The following is a 16049-nucleotide window of genomic DNA, read 5'->3' as shown; positions in this document are numbered from 1 at the left end:
GAGATCACCATGGGCAGTCTTAGGCTGCTGAGACCATCCCTAGAGGGTGAGGCTCCAGGAAGACTTGGATTTCAAGTGACCATGGGGACTTTTGTTTTCTCTTGTATTGTTCTGTTTGCTTATTTAGGGAAACATAGAAACGAACCTGTGGAGTTGTTGGTTTTTTTTTTTTCCTTTCTTTATGACTACTTTCATACCAAAACCAACCTATACAGACAGTGTCACTTCTAAGACGAGGTTGGAGAGAACGGACCAAGCCTGATAGTTGTAGAGATACATCCTGTGGTCAGAAGGACAGCCATCAACCGGTGGGTTCTATTTTTACTTCCCTGTCACAAAAGTGAAGAAAACAGGGTGCACTTTGTGTATGGAATGCTCCCCCATGAGAGGGAACCACCATAGCCATCCTGCAGGATCCGCTAGCTGTCCGGAAGAGCCTTGTGCTGAGAAAATCAACAGACACTGCGGCAAGAAGCAAAAATGCCTAAAAGAAAGGGCTTCCTATCCTGGCCATGCCTCTCTGGCACTTCCTGGACAGCCACACTGAAGCTGTTCCCAAATTGACACCCATCTCCCAGAGCCATGGCATTCCAGAAGGAGACCATGATGCTGGGTTGAGGGTATGAGCAAGAAGAGGCAGAGTGGGACTTGAACCCGGGTCCCTGGCCCCACCAGCACTGGATTCTAAGGGGCTCTCCCACCAGCGTTTCACTTTGTACCAACCACGAGTAAACAATTCAAATGTCCAGAGTGGAAAGTTTCTCCTTTGTGCCTTCTTCTCTTCTTGGATGACCTCATCTCCCCAGAGAAGCCATTGGCCAATCTCCTGCTATGGCCACCAGGGCCTGGCTGCCTCAGAGATGTCCTGCCTCTGGGCAAATTCTGGAGGGAATCACTGAGTGCCCTGGAGAGGAGCCTGGTAGAGATGTGGCAGCTGGGTCAGTCTCTGTTTCCCAAGAGCCTGCTGACCCGTTTGTTTCCCTCAGCCAATACTAGGTCACCATCGTGGGCCAATCAGAGGACTCTACGTATAATTAACCATATCTGATACTATTCTCAGCCTTTATCCCAGGGCCCTGGGCATGGGGTGGCCACTGTGCTAGTTAAAATACAGATCTGATCACTGCCTTGAGCTATCTACCTGTGCACGGTGTAAGTGGCCTCATGACACAGCTGGCTCCGGGTGCATGTTAGGAAACTTGCAAGGGAATTGCTCGTATGTTTCGTGTGAGATGAGAAACTGGGGAGGTAGCTGTTGGGGGTGGGGTACTTACTGTGTGCCCAGTATTTCAACAAAACACTTTGAGGTCGTCACCGCATGATAGTCAGTGACCATCGGTGCTGGTCACAGGCCTGATCATCCACCTACTCGTGTGTCCATTAATCTATCTACTGACCAAATATTTATAGGATGTTTCTTCGTGTCAGGTGTTAGGCTCAGCTTAGAAGGAAAGAATGATATTAGGTCACCAGTCAGAGGATGTGCGAAGACTCCAGCCCTTGGCTTGACCCCTCAACGCTACTTCTTGCCTCTTGACAGTTCTGCCTGTCTCTCCACACAGGGCCACTCACTTGGTGTAGCCTGGGACAGCCTAGCACTGTAGACATGTGTATATGAACTGTCAAGTTTATACCCAGCAGGGCAGGACATCCCGCCGGGCTCTCAGCATGTGTTCTTGATGGCCATAAAGTTGGAAGGTAGTTTTCCTAATAGAGACTCTGGTTTTCTGCCCATAGGTCAAGGAGATCCTGACAGCCCTGGGCTTGCTGCCCTGTGCCAACACCCGCACGGGGAGTCTCTCAGGTGGCCAGCGGAAACGCCTGGCCATTGCACTGGAGCTGGTCAACAACCCTCCTGTCATGTTCTTTGATGAGCCCACCAGGTAAGCCTGTGTCTGGTGTCTGGACCAGTGGCTTTGTCCTGCCATCCCACAAATAGAAGAGTCTCCTGTAGTTCCTCCAAGGTCAGCAAGAAGACAGCAAGGCCACCTCTAAAACCTCAGAACAGACTCCAGAAGTGACTCTTTCCTGTCTCTCTCTCTCTGGTCAGCAGTCCAGATGGCATAGCATCCTAAGGCTAGTGTTACGAGGTGCTCTGAGAAAGGGGCCTGGAGTATTATGTTTTTAGCAATCCCTCCCATTTCCAGTGAAGCACCGCCTTTGTGTGACCATGTGAATCCTGACTTCTGTCCCAGACACACCTGCTTACATGTGGGAAGATGCTGGTCTCAAGTCCTGGCTCCAGGGCACACTGGTCACTAGTTAATCAGCCTGCCCTCCTGTCGGGCACATTGTATTCAGGCATTCCCAACAGGGCTGCTCCTGACTGACTTCATGTGGACTTTTTCATCTCCTTCCTGCTGGGTGCCCGTCTCGCAGATAGATGCCCAGTGAACTTGAGAGCCATCCCTAGCATCTCAGGGAGGCTCACAGCTACCTCAGCCCAGCCAAATGTCTGGCCCACAGTGGGCCCAAAAAACAACTTCAAGAACCCTTGAAATTGCCTCTCACAGGCTCACTGCCCTGGGGGGGGGGCGGGGAACTAGTGCTTAGGGGGTGCCCACCGTGACTCCTTCCCCTTGTTGGGAGTTACTTAGTAGAAGCAAGACAGGCTTGGGAGTGTTCAAGCAGGAGAGGAGATAACTCATTCAGAGGTGCCAGATAGTAGTAAAACCCTGCAAGCCTCAGGGCTCTGCCTCCCCATGGAAAGCATCAATAGAGTCAATAAAACATCAGGAGTATAGCCTCAGCGCACGAGCGCGCGGCATTGCGACCACTGACTGCCAGGTCTCCCTGTTTACTTTGGAGGCCAGCTGTTTACCCAGACAGTTCTGATGTCTCTCGCCAAGACAGGTGGGGATTCCCCTCCCCCATCCCACAGCCAGGCCTTTTCAAGTCTTCTGGGTTCCTGTATTCTTGTCAGAAATAACATCCAGCGCACACAGCCCCTATCCAAGTGTCACCCTTGAACAGTTACAGGGGCTGAGAAGAGCCCGGCCTTCAGGGGTGCAGCTACAGTCTTCTCTCAGCAGTGACTGCCCAGTTCCTCAAGACCTGGGGCTCTGGGTTAGCCCCTCACACTCAGCATTTCATGGTGTCTTTGACTTGCAGTGGCCTGGACAGCGCCTCCTGCTTCCAAGTGGTGTCCCTGATGAAAGGGCTGGCCCAGGGCGGCCGCTCCATCGTCTGCACCATCCACCAACCCAGCGCCAAACTCTTTGAGCTCTTTGACCAGGTACATGGCTCCCTCTATTATCCGGGTGCTTGACCTACCTGAGATTTTTTACCCAAGACTCCATCCTAAGATCCCTGACAGGGCAGACATAGCTCGAAAAACTTAGACCCCGGATCTTTATTCTTTCAACTAGTTTTCAGGGTGATTAGCTGACTGGCTGACTGAATAACTGTTGACTGGCTGACTGACAAGCTGGCTGATTCATGGGCAGGCTGACTGACTGACTGACTGACTGACTGACTGAATCAATCAATCAATCAATCAATCAATCACTGGCCACATGCTTGAAGGACTGACTGAGTGAGAGCCACCATTCCTCTACAGAGGTGAAGGATGTAGTTGATGCCTTTCTTTCTTGCTTTCTCTCAGCTTTATGTCCTAAGTCAAGGACAATGCGTATACCGGGGAAAGGTCTCGAATCTCGTGCCGTATCTGAGGGATTTGGGTCTGAACTGCCCTACCTACCACAACCCGGCAGACTTTGGTGAGTAGATCCTGCCCAGGTGGAAGGAAAGGGGATCTCCTACAGTCTTGTGTGTCCCACTTTGATCTGATGTGTGAATCTGGAGTTACCGCCGTGCCTTAACCAATGAGGCGGGCCCATCCTGTGGTAGTTTCTGTGAGGACTCCAGGCAGTCCTCTCTTCCAGGAAGACTTGCCTGATGACCAAGATCTGCCCTGTCTTTGCATAGCCTCACCCTTCTATGTGGACACGGGTCACTAAACTTAGGACCAACCCTACATCCGTGACTGCTTCCGTATAAACACCTTGCTACTCAGGGCAACCAAGAGGTCCCAGCTGGACAGCCCTTGTCTTAGTCAGAGTTTCTCTTCCTGCACAAAACATCATGACCAAGAAGCAAGTTGGGGAGGAAAGGGTTTGTTCAGCTTACACTTTCCACATTGCTGTTCATCACCAAAAGGGAGTCAGGACAGGAACTCAAGCAGGTCAGGAAGCAGGAGCTGATGCAGAGGCCATGGAGGGACGTTACTTACTGGATTGCTTCCCCTGGCTTGCTCAGCTTGCTTTCTTACAGAACCCAACATTATTAGCCCAGGGATGGCACCACCCATGATGGGCCCTCCCCCTTTGATCACTAATTAAGAAAATACCTTACAGCTGGATTTCATGGAGGCATTTCCTCAACGGAAGCTCCTTTCTCTGTGATAACTCCAGCTTGTGTCAAGTTAGCACACAAAACCAGCTAGGACAGCCCTCATTTATGGCTTTTCTCCTATATCTGTATCTCTCTCAGACATCTGGCCACCCAGCTCCTGGGGTTCCATATGTCACTTCCCAAATTGTGTCCTGGGGCCCTTGGCCCTGGTCAAAAATTCCTTACCAACTAGAAGCAGACTGTCACAAAGTGGGGAGGAGAGGAAGCGGGGGGGGGGGGTGAAAGTCCCCCCTTCAAGGGAAGAACTGGGCATATTTCAAAGCCAAGGGAAAGGCCTTGTTCGCAGTTGGCTTATTCCCTCACACGAGAACAGAGCAGCAATGATGATTACCACTGAGCAGGGGTTGGAGGGAGATGGAATCGGAGAGAGGAGGATAAGTAGGAGGAGGGAGAAACGTGGACCTATGGGAAGATGGCAGGTATCTGGTAAGGTGAACATGCCCCTTCGCAGGGGTTTCTTCTCCCCTGATGGTCCTCTGCAGGGAAGATGGGACTGGTGGCACTTAAGAGTGATGTGAATAGCCAAGGAGTTTGGAGATGGACTGGGCAGTGCTGGGGGCTTGCTCAGGGCTCTGGTCCAGATGTGCCCTGGCTTCCACTTGGTGTGCACTTAGAAAAGCAGTCACCAGTTTAATAAAGGGTACCGGGAAGGAGGGATGTCTGGACATCAGCAAAATGGTACTCAGATGAGGGCTGTGCTGCCTAGGGAGGTGCTGAAGGATGGAGCAGGATACAGCGGTGTCTAGACAGCAGCAAAGTGTCGCCACCATGGAGCGAGTGGGGACAGTCAGCCTAGTCAACCACAGAAGTCTAGGCGGAGGGAACTTGGACAAGGTCCAAGAAAGGGCAGAGGAAGTGAGTGAGGAAAGCCAGGAGAGGAGCTGCTTGCTGGGAGGTGAGGGGTGTAGGCCATGGTCCCCAGCCTCAGGGTAGTGGAGACTCAGAGTGCTATGACCAGCTGTTTACTGTGGACCATTTTATATACTCAGCACTTAAGCAAGGAGCCCTGCTTCCTCCTGCTGGTCTCAGGCTCCAGCCCATGCCGGTCCAGAGCAAGCATTCGGTGTATGCTGTACAGATAGGTGGTCATGGTGTAGATGCATGCACATTTGTGGGTTTGTATTTCTGGCATCCCGACACCATGAATGGTTTACTGGGGGCTTGTGAGCAGATATCAGTTGCCAACCAGCTTCTATGGCTGTCAGCCAGCACCATAACTCATTTAAAAGCTTTCCCATTGCCATTTGGGCTGTACTATTTACCAAATGATAGATAGCTTCGGTCCCCAGCACCTTGGCGATTTCTTCCCAAGGAGCCCCTGCCTCACTTCACCTTCTGTGTCTCCCGCAGTCATGGAAGTGGCATCAGGGGAGTATGGGGATCAGAACAGTCGCCTGGTGCGAGCCGTGCAGGAGGGCATGTGTGACTCTGACTATAAGAGAGATCTCAGAGGTGACACGGATGTGAACCCGTTTCTCTGGCACCGACCTGCTGAAGAGGTAAAGCAAGCGAAGGGATTGGAGAGGCCTGGAGATGGGTCCTGTGGGTGCCCCTACTACATAAGGGCCCTTCCTGGGCAAGGAGGGTGTGGCAAGCAAGTGGCTTACTCACCGTCTCCACTGGGTATCCTCAGGACTCTGCCTCCATGGAAGGTTGCCACAGCTTCTCGGCCAGCTGCCTCACGCAGTTCTGCATCCTTTTCAAGAGGACCTTCCTCAGCATCATGCGGGACTCGGTAAGGGTGTCCATTTCCTCGCCCCCTTCCTCCAAGCACGATTTCAAGTTGCTGTTTCTCAGTTTGCATCAGTCAGCTACCACTGTTGCTCTGCGGTAACAAAAGGCCCCAAGACGTTTGGGTTCGCAAGACCCAGTGTGTGTCTTGCTGGTGTCATACGTGTGCTGTGTAGGGTGGAGGTGGGCTTGGCCTCATCTCTCTTCTCACTCCAAACCCCAAACTGGATACTTCCAGTATGAACCTATGGGAACGTTCTAGAAGGAGACCGAGGACTGGGATCATGCAGAGAGGGAGGCAGGAGATGATGGAGGTTTGATAACACTGTGGTCTGGTGGGCACTAGTCAGCCTGCCTGGGGAGCCGGAAGTCCCATATAGCCTCAGGGCCCTGAGCTGGAAGACCTGCAGCTCATCATATGGCCTCATATGCTCATAGCAATCCAAGGTACAGTTAGTGAGGGTCTCCTCTGCAGGGAGACTGGCCTCGTTTGCCAGATTTGAATAGAAGCAGCAAAACATAATAATCTCTGTTTCAGAAGTACATGAGCTCAGTGTGTGTGTGTGCACAAGTGTGTGCATGTGCTCCTGCTGTCTTGGGAGTCAGAATTGGATGCTTCTGGTGGCCTTGGCCCTGACCTCTCTCTCCTGTGCACTGGGTAAAAGCTGTGCCTGCCCTTAGGTCCTGACACACCTGCGAATCACCTCACACATTGGGATCGGCCTGCTGATCGGCCTGCTGTACCTGGGGATTGGGAACGAAGCCAAGAAGGTTCTGAGCAACTCTGGCTTCCTCTTCTTCTCCATGTTGTTCCTCATGTTTGCCGCCCTCATGCCCACCGTCCTGACCTGTGAGTGTCCCTTCCCTTCTAGCTGGGACTCCTGCCCAGGCTTGGGGGCTGAGGCCTTGCCTTGACCATGCGTGGCTTTTACAGACCCACAGTGTCTTGATTCTTCAAATTTAACCTTTATATGTTGACACAACGGGTTGTGTTGTATTTACTCTTGGATAAGAAACCATAGTATAGTAGATTCCAGAGATGGCTCAGTGGTTAAAAGAACATATAACCCTTTTAGAGGATCTGGATTTGGTTTCTAGCATCTGTGTTGAATGGCTCATAGCCACCTGTAACTTCAGCTCTAGGGGATCCAGTGACTCTGGTTTATGGGCTCTGCCACACACACACATACACACACACAAATACACAAATACTATGTTTAGCACAAATGATCAAATCTCAATGAAAGGCAGCTAGGCATGGTGAAAGGTAATTCCCCCAAAGTCTTCTATTTAAAAGATCCCTCAATTTGGCTGTGCTCACCTAACCAGTAGAGTTCAGCTATTCAGATAGCCTGGATGGCCATCTCTGGCTACTTTGTATTAGAGAGCTGATGTGTCCATCAGAGGTAGGGCTGGCCAGAATGACCCCACTAGCAACCATGAGGATACTTGGTGTTCTCAGAGACTTGGTCCACTCTGGGTCTTCATGGGACCACTTGGGTTGATTTAATTTTTTTGCTGCTATAATAAAATATCATAGACAAAGCAGCTTAGGGAAGAAAGGGTTTATTAGACTCACAGTCCCAGAGCCAGCATCTGTCAAGGTGGGGAAGGTGCAGCGTGCCCCTAGGGACAGGAAGCTGGCTGCACATGTGAAACAGAGAGTGAAAACAGGAAATGGGTCAAGGCTATCAATCCTTAAAGCCCCACCCCCTTTCATGTGATGCACTTCCTCCAGCAAAGGCTCTGCCTCCTACAGGTTCTATAACTTCCCCCCAAATAGCACAACCAACTGGGGACCAAGTGTTCACATACAGGAGCCTGCAAGGGACATTTCTCCTTCAAACCATCATGGAACATACCTTTTCAGTTTTTCGAGACAGGGTTTCTCTGTGTAACCTTGGCTGTCCTGAAACTCGCTCTGTAGACCATGCTCTCCTCGAACTCACAGAGACTCACCTGCCTCTGCCTCCCAAGTACTAGGATTAAAGATGTAACTCTTGAGATTCGAGAAACAGCTGGTGGGTTTTTTTTTTTTTCCCTAGACCAGTGAATTTAGGTTTCATCTTTTTTTTTTTTTTTAAGTCTGAGTACTGGAGTGTTGAGGGCCCACACTGTGACATAGGTCAGAACTGCCAGGGCTCAGTCCAAGGTCATCCATGTGTGTATCTGAATCCCTGGCTGTACCTACCCAAACCAGTCTCTTCTGCCTTTTTATTGTAGTTCCCCTGGAGATGAGTGTCTTCCTCCGAGAGCACCTGAACTACTGGTACAGCCTAAAGGCCTACTACCTGGCAAAGACCATGGCTGATGTCCCCTTTCAGGTATGCGAGCCACCAGTGACTTGCAAGAGGGAGCAGACATTCTCCACACCCCAAAGAGCTGGGTGGGACCGGTCTCCACGAGTGTTGTGCTGAGAAGCGAGGCAGGATTTGTTGGGATCTGTGGAGTCTGCAAGAGAAAGGGCCGCAGGGGTGGGAGACGAGCAGAGCCCCCAGGGACACAGTTTGTACTTGCAGATCATGTTCCCCGTGGCCTACTGCAGCATCGTGTACTGGATGACGTCGCAGCCGTCGGACGCTGTGCGCTTTGTGCTGTTTGCCGCTCTGGGCACCATGACCTCGCTGGTGGCCCAGTCCTTAGGCCTACTGATTGGAGCCGCGTCCACATCTTTGCAGGTACAGCCAAGGAAGTGTTGAGCGGCGCTGGGCTTCTGTCTGTCTCCTTGGTCTAATGTGGTACTATGGGGCTCAGGGGTCCCCTGGACCCTTAACTCTGTTGTTAGTTTCTAGGTGTCTTCACTAGGCTGTTCTCATAGGTACGAATTAGTGTTGCCTTCAACAATCAGAATGGCCGCCTTACAATAGGGACTTGCAGGGTGGCTGTGCCTACGCACTGCACATGCCTAGACATGAGTTCTAAATGTCAGCTCCTGCCATACCAAGCACACCTCAAGACCCCATTTTAAAGGTAGGGAAGACTTAGGACCAAAGATGCCTTGACTGGTTGGCATCACACAAGTGGCATAGAGGCCAAGCTCTCCACACCTCTACCCTCGCCTCAGTAGACTCATTTGGCCACCCTTTGGCACACCAATGGTAGATACCCACTCTTCACCTCACCCAGAGCCTCACATAGTTCTTCTCTGTGTCCTTGAGTTTGGTCTCATCTCCAATCCTCAGTTGCCCCCACCCCCACCCTTACAGACCAAAGCCATCGGAGGCTCTTGAGGTCCTGTGCCATGTTCTAAGAGCTCCTGGGTACCACACGCTTTCCAGTTCATCTCAGTATCCCCATCAGTATTCCCAAACAGTGGCTTCCTGGCCTCCAGGGTCCAGGTTCCTCACTCAGAGGTATCATTGGTATCTGTCTCATACTATTGTCATAAGGGCCAAAGACAGCACCCCAGAGAAGGGGGTGGGACATCCCAGCCCCAGATCAGACCTATGGAAGAGCATCTGTCACCGCCATGTTGACCTCTCACCTCAATGTGACCTATGCACCCTGCCAGTCCCACACAGACGTGAGAGCCATGCTGTTTCCGTAGATGGCTTTATCCCCTAATGTTGACCTCTCCACCTCCCCCCCCCCATCTCACCTTCTCAGAGCCTCCCCTAGAGCTTTGGACCCCAGAGGGTTTATCTGACTAAGTGCTAGATATCTTTTAGCTCACGATGAACACCACACACACAGCATATAACACACACACCACAGCCACACCTTAGAGTCTTTCCCGCAGAGCCTGGCCAGTCAGAGCTACTGTTTGCCAGCCTGCTGGGTGTTGCTCTTCGCTCTCAGGGGACAACGGGACCCCAGAGGAGGGGTCCATCTAGTGGGTCCCCATGGGGTCCTTGGAACCTGTCTCTGGCATTTGGTGTCACAGCAGGTTGATGACAGCATCTTTGCCTCTAGGTGGGACCCCCCCCCCCCAAGAGGTGGCACTACTCAATTGTCAGCTCCAGGGACAGCTATAAACTGCTCACTAAGACTCCTCAGAGACTACTCCCAGAAAATGGCCTCTGCCCTAAGGAAATGCTATTTATTGTGTTGGGCACCCTTCCTCAGCTGGGGTCTCAGGGCCTCTCTTCAGGAGATCAACTTTTGGCCCTACCAGGAAACAGAATTCTTGGCCACCATCCTGGTCTTGGCCCTTTGACACACTTCCTTTTCAGCCACTGGGATTTCCTTGGGGTCACCTGAGTGGGTGGGAGATCCCTCCCCCTGCAGTGAGCGCTGTTCACGTCCCACTTGCATCTCACTCCAGGTTGCGACGTTTGTGGGTCCCGTGACAGCCATCCCTGTCCTGCTCTTCTCCGGATTCTTTGTCAGCTTTGACACCATCCCAGCCTACCTACAGTGGATGTCCTACATCTCCTACGTCAGGTACCTTTGGGTGGTGGCGGCAGGGGCATGGGGGTGGAGGGGGCGGGTCCAAGAACTGAGCGGTGATGGAGCTGAGTCAACATCCCGACTACAAAAAATCTTTATGTTTCTCTTTGTTTTGTGCCTCTCCAGTGCACACAAGCACAATATAGTCTCATACCCTGAAGATGCTATGGCATACCCTCATACTCCGGGGGCTTCCCAAGGGAGTGTCTGTAGTTTATGGAAAAAGTGTCACAATGAGGTCTTGGTTATAAAACCAGAACAAAGCACCCAGGGTACCTTATGCCCTCTCTGAAACACCCCCAGTGCCTTCCAACAAGAATTTTCTGACAACTTGGGTCCAGGGTCTACAAGAGTTCTATCCTTCTGCTGAGTGGCTCTGCACACTGTGCATTCCCTGGGCAGTCAATGGCTGCCCCCCTAGTACTTGGCCTGTGTCCTCCTCCCCGACCCTCAGCTGCAGCTCTTTCCCTGAGCCACAAAGGTCCACGTTGGGAACAAGTGTTTCTTTCCTAGAGTGTCAGCTTAGACCCCACTACATTGTTTAGGAGAACAAGACAGACACAAAGCCGTTGTGCAGAGTCTCAGCTGCCTGTGTGCTTGCCAATCCTGGGAAACTGGACACCAGGGCCTTTCATCTGAAGATCCCTCCTTTTGTTCTGCAAAACAAGGCTGGTCCAAAGAGGCTTTATTTAAATGCTCCAGTGTTCTTGCCAGGAGATCCAAACCCATAACAGGACCTAACAGTGAAAAGGTGTGCAGGCTCTGAAGGAAGCCAGATATGTTTGTTGGTTTATTTAGTTATCGCTCCAATGCCTTAAGCAAGGTTCATTCCATTTTGTATTTTCTCTGGTGACCTTGGAAGAAACAGGACTGGGACCAAAGGTAGGAGGCTGATCCGATCAAGGGCCAACTTAGGAAGCTCCCATAAAGTCAGGAAGTGGTGCAGGGGAGGGGCCCGCCGAGCGTGGAGAGCCAGCCTAGTGGCCTTCAGCCAGGACTGCCCTTCACACCTGGCACTCCTCTCCCTAGATACGGCTTCGAGGGGGTCATCCTGTCCATCTACGGCTTGGACCGAGAGGACCTGCACTGCGACATCTCGGAGACGTGCCACTTCCAGAAGTCGGAGGCCATCCTGCGGGAGCTGGATGTGGAGAATGCGAAGCTGTACCTGGATTTCATTGTCCTGGGCATCTTCTTCATCTCCCTACGGCTCATCGCCTATTTCGTCCTCAGATACAAAATCCGGGCTGAGAGGTAAAAACACCTCCAAGCCAGCAACGAGGCAAAGCAGACATTGTGACCAAGGGCACTGCTGGGAAGTAGCAGCGCACCTGCTCCTGGTGACACAGACTCTCCCAACCCAACCTGGAGGCCGTGCAGGTTGACGATGACCAGTGTTCGGAGCCTCTGCCCGCCGGGTTGGAACTGTTCGTTTCCTTTTCTAACTAGGAAGATGTAGGATGGTTGGGTTTTGTTTTTGTTTTTGTTTTTTTTTTTTTAACATGTGGGATTCAAAATACAACTGGCATAGAAGGTCATCCTCTGCTCCAGCTGGGGACAAGAGGCTTCTTCGGTAGATTGCTCCCAGAGTCCAGAACACACTGGCCCTGGACGAGGAGTGTTGGTCAAGTTGGTCCCCAGAGAGGTGGATGTTTTGGGGGAAAGTCCACACGTAGCGGGCGCAGACTCCGCCTGAGACTGACTGTCTTCTCTTAAGGTCTCGGCCGTCTAAAAGTTCCTCTCATTTCTGAAGAAGTCACTTTCCGAGCCAAAGTCGATGAATTTCATTCACTTCAGAGATTGTATCTTTTTAGTACTTCTTGAGGACTTATTCAGGGTAAAAGATGTGTTATGCTTAGAAACGGAAGAGTCCAAACATAGCCACCGAGTGGGGCTCACAGACAAAACCAGAAAAGGTCAAACGCAGGCTCCGGGTGAGGGAGACACCACACCAGCTGCGCTGGGCCAGCAGGGACTAACACGAGGCAATTCAATGCAGACAGTGCTGGGGGGAGTTGGTAGGTTCCTTCCAGACTTTCTTTCTCATGTGCTTCTTATTTTAAGCAAACCAGATAGGCTTAAAACTCTTCCTCAGTTTCCAGACCACTTTCATGTTGCCCAAGAAATACTTGATCCACTCTGTCGATTTTGAAAGATTATTTTCCCTTTCTTCGTGAATCACATTAACTACCTCCACCGAGCCTGGGAAGCCGGCCTGGGGACACATCGGGTATATCCCTCAAACTTGGGGGGTGGGGGGAGGGAAAGCAATGGGGCGTCAAGGATAGGCAGGCTGGCTAAGTGGAAGGGGAGGTACCATGGATACCCCCATTAAGAAAACATAGCACCACCACCCTAGGATTCGTCTCCTACAAAAGTCTCTATTTTTGTGGGTACTTTACCCCTGCAAGCCCCAGTTTCCCCACCTGTAAGTAATTGCACTAGATCTTGTCTTGACAGGTCCTGAGATTCCTCTGCTGTGGCCTTGACGTTTTTCGTATCTTATCTGTAGAGAATGACAAGGGTCCGAATTTTACTTACCGCATGGATGACGTGCTTTGGAACTCTAGAGATGCTTTTTATTTTTTACACTCCTAGATCTTTTTTATAGAGAACACAATTGAAATGCGTATTACGATGTAATTTTCAGTTTGCTTGTTCTATACAAACACGGCCTTGCCTTCTAGACTCAGCTTTTAACCAGGGACACGATTCGCCTTTATAAAAAATCTTCATTAAAAAAACAACAAAACAAAAAAACAAAAAAACAAAAGGTCTTCATTTAATTTCAAGATATTAGGCATGGCATCCAGGGAGGAACTGGCTGCTGACAGCTGTGAACTATGAGCTGAGAGGAATGGGTGTTGGGTGGGCAGACCTCAGTCTGGCACTTGGCTAAGTTGATGCCAAAGGACCCACTCCCATCCCATTCACGTCTCCACGTATGGGTTGGTATGGTGAGTCATGCCTGGAAGACTCTGCCAGGGGTTGCATCTCTTCTTGGAGACTGCTGTGCTGTCAATCACAGGCAGGGTGGGCCATGATTCAAATCTGGAAGGGCTCCTTGGCCTCTGGAAGAATTCTTTCCTGTCCAGGTTTGTCCTCGATACTGAGAATAGCTTGTCACTGCTCCTAAGTAAGTGAGGGTGCCATGGGGTCCTTCCACATGGCAGAGTCTGAGCTCAGGATACAAGAGCTGGCAGGCTGCTGGAGGGGTCAGGGTGACCCAGGCGGTTGGTAAAGGATGTTGACCAGAACAGGTGAGAAGTTAGAAGTCAGCCAGCAGGATAGCGCTGTTCACTTGCTCTGCAGACATGAGGAAGGCTGACAACCATACGAGGGGACTCTGCATCCTTGTCCCTCATCCAGTGGGACATCCCCAGGGACCATGGTGTGTGGCTGTGCCTATCCCCATACATAGCCTGGATCCCAGAGATGCTGTCTGGATTTCTATACCATTCCCTTTTCTTCCTCCTCCCGTTCGTCTCAGTCATGGTAGGAGATACCCGGAAGTGTGCACCCCCCTGACACGTCTTAAAGTCAGACTTCCCTTGCAGTTGGGTTCCCTGGCAGCTTTCCTTTCCTCTCTAGTTGAGTTCCTTCAATTGAACAATTACATTGGGTTAAAAGCTACCCCACCTCTTCACGTTAGCTGATTAAAAACAAAAGTCCTCATGTAGAAAACGAAGGCCCAAAGACAGAATTTACCAGGACCTTGTCAGAGAGAGAGAGAGAGAGAGGCTGGTGGGGTCCTGTCGGGTTGAGGCTCAGAAAAGGCTGGATGCAAGGGTGGGGCTGCTAGCCTGTCTAGCCCTTTTCTTTGTCCATTGCCCCACCCCCCCAACACACACACAGCCTCTCCTACCTCCTTAAACTCTCTGTTGTTACTTCTAGGGAGTGGGGGAGGAGTCAGTGAACACTGCACACAGCAGGAGCAAAAATCTCCCTTCCTCGCCTGGAGGTGAGGAAAGGCAACCATTCAGATCAGAAAATGGAACAGAAAGCTTAGAAAGGTCATTTTTTTTTTTTTTTTTTTTTTTTTTTTAATTAACCCAAGGCCAGGGGCCAATATCTGCAAAGCAGAAAACACCCAAATTTTCTGACAACAGAAAAACAGACTGGAGGTGAGCACCTTCCCTTGGGAGTGTCTGGGCACTGTGCATGCAGTCCCTCTGGCTTCTCCATCCCATAGTCATCCATCAAACCTTCACTGAGCTGATTTCCCCCGTTTTCCAGGCCCCGAGGCCAAGGAAGGGATGTTCCTTCAGGGCTTACCCCAGTGGGCGGTTACTTCTCTCTCCTCCTCTGTGTAGCATTGGGTTGGGGAGAGGCTGGCAAGGTGCTGAGGGTCTTCAGAGCCCCTGTCAGACATCAGAGTCTCTGCTTTCTGGCGTTCCCAGCAGTCATTGCTCAAACCATGCAACAGGCTGACAGGGATTAGACAGGTGTAACTCGGATGCAGTGGCTGCCTACCTGGTCAGTCACTCTACCACTAAAGAGAAGGCGGAAGGGAGAGGTCAGTCTGCTCTCTGTCCCCTGAGGGATTTACATCCAAGTGCCCATGATGAATATCATTAGCTCACCTTAGGCCAGCCTTGCCTTTGTCTCGGTGAGGGTGGGCCCATTCTTTGCTAAATTAACTGAGCTTCCCAAGACAGCACTAGTGGGCCACCTCAGGCCAGACTCACTGGTGTCAGTGTACTTTGTGATTGAGTTGTCTATCCGTGATTTTGCACATGCACTTATGTGCACGCTCACATGTGCACGTGTGCAGGCCTGCTCTCGAACATGTCTGATAGTGTTATTCTGTGGCTTTCCCTTCATGTCAGTAGCCTAGCAACCTCCAAGTCTTTACCCATCACCTTACTCCAAGGAGGAAAGATAAAATTCATCCATGCCTATGGCTCAGGAGACGAAGGACTCTAATGGAAAACCCATCAAGGCTATTCGTGAAGATCAACTAAAGGAGAATGAGAATGTGACAGACAGACAAACGGAACCCAGCAGGGGAGCTCGAGGAGCGGACTGTATCAATACCAAGCTAGATACTCGGAAGGCATAAAACTGCTAATAAAGTATTTTATATAAAATTTTTACGTGCATTCGGTGTCAAATGCTCCAAGTGGTTTGGAAGATGGGTGTGTTTGCCTGGTAATGAGCTCTGATTGGTTGCTTGGTCTGACCCACGGTGGAGTTGGCCAGCTCTCTGTAGCACTTTCCTTGCAACTGTGTCTAGGCTGTGTTCCCTTAGATACCTTACCCACAGTTCTCTGCTGTGAGTATGTGACCCTGGTCTCCAGCAGCACCAGGTGAGGCCAATCCCCTAGAATATGAAAGCCGCCACCACCACAACCCCCAGAGCTCCGCCCAAGGCTCCTCACCGTGCCCTAGCAGTTGCATCACGGGGTGCCCTGCTCAGGGATCTGCTTCTGCAGGAGATAGATTTCAGGCTTAGACTCAGGCTCTGGGAAGCAGCTGCCAGCCAGGCAGCTCTCACATGGCTGTGTCTGATCCTT

General features: G+C 51.1%; 1 protein-coding gene across 1 annotated transcript in view; it reads left to right on the top strand.

The window, feature by feature from the left end:
• The window catches only part of Abcg1 (ATP binding cassette subfamily G member 1), a 56150-nt gene extending 43473 nt beyond the window's left edge, over nt 1–12677 (top strand). Inside the window, exons 6-15 of the mRNA XM_034524185.2 lie at nt 1738–1883; nt 3112–3235; nt 3605–3719; nt 5764–5912; nt 6047–6148; nt 6826–6994; nt 8368–8468; nt 8664–8822; nt 10409–10527; nt 11563–12677. Coding sequence (XP_034380076.1) covers nt 1738–1883; nt 3112–3235; nt 3605–3719; nt 5764–5912; nt 6047–6148; nt 6826–6994; nt 8368–8468; nt 8664–8822; nt 10409–10527; nt 11563–11791 — 1413 coding nt within the window. The 3' untranslated portion in view covers nt 11792–12677. The remainder of the gene's footprint in view (nt 1–1737; nt 1884–3111; nt 3236–3604; nt 3720–5763; nt 5913–6046; nt 6149–6825; nt 6995–8367; nt 8469–8663; nt 8823–10408; nt 10528–11562) is intronic.
• The last annotated feature ends 3372 nt before the right edge of the window (nt 12678–16049 follow it).

This window comes from Arvicanthis niloticus, chromosome 20, assembly GCF_011762505.2.
Source record: "Arvicanthis niloticus isolate mArvNil1 chromosome 20, mArvNil1.pat.X, whole genome shotgun sequence".
In the NCBI taxonomy this organism is placed as follows: Eukaryota; Metazoa; Chordata; class Mammalia; order Rodentia; family Muridae; genus Arvicanthis; species Arvicanthis niloticus.
The sequence above is the reverse complement of the archived record's forward strand: the minus strand, read 5'-3'. Positions and strand labels throughout refer to the sequence as shown.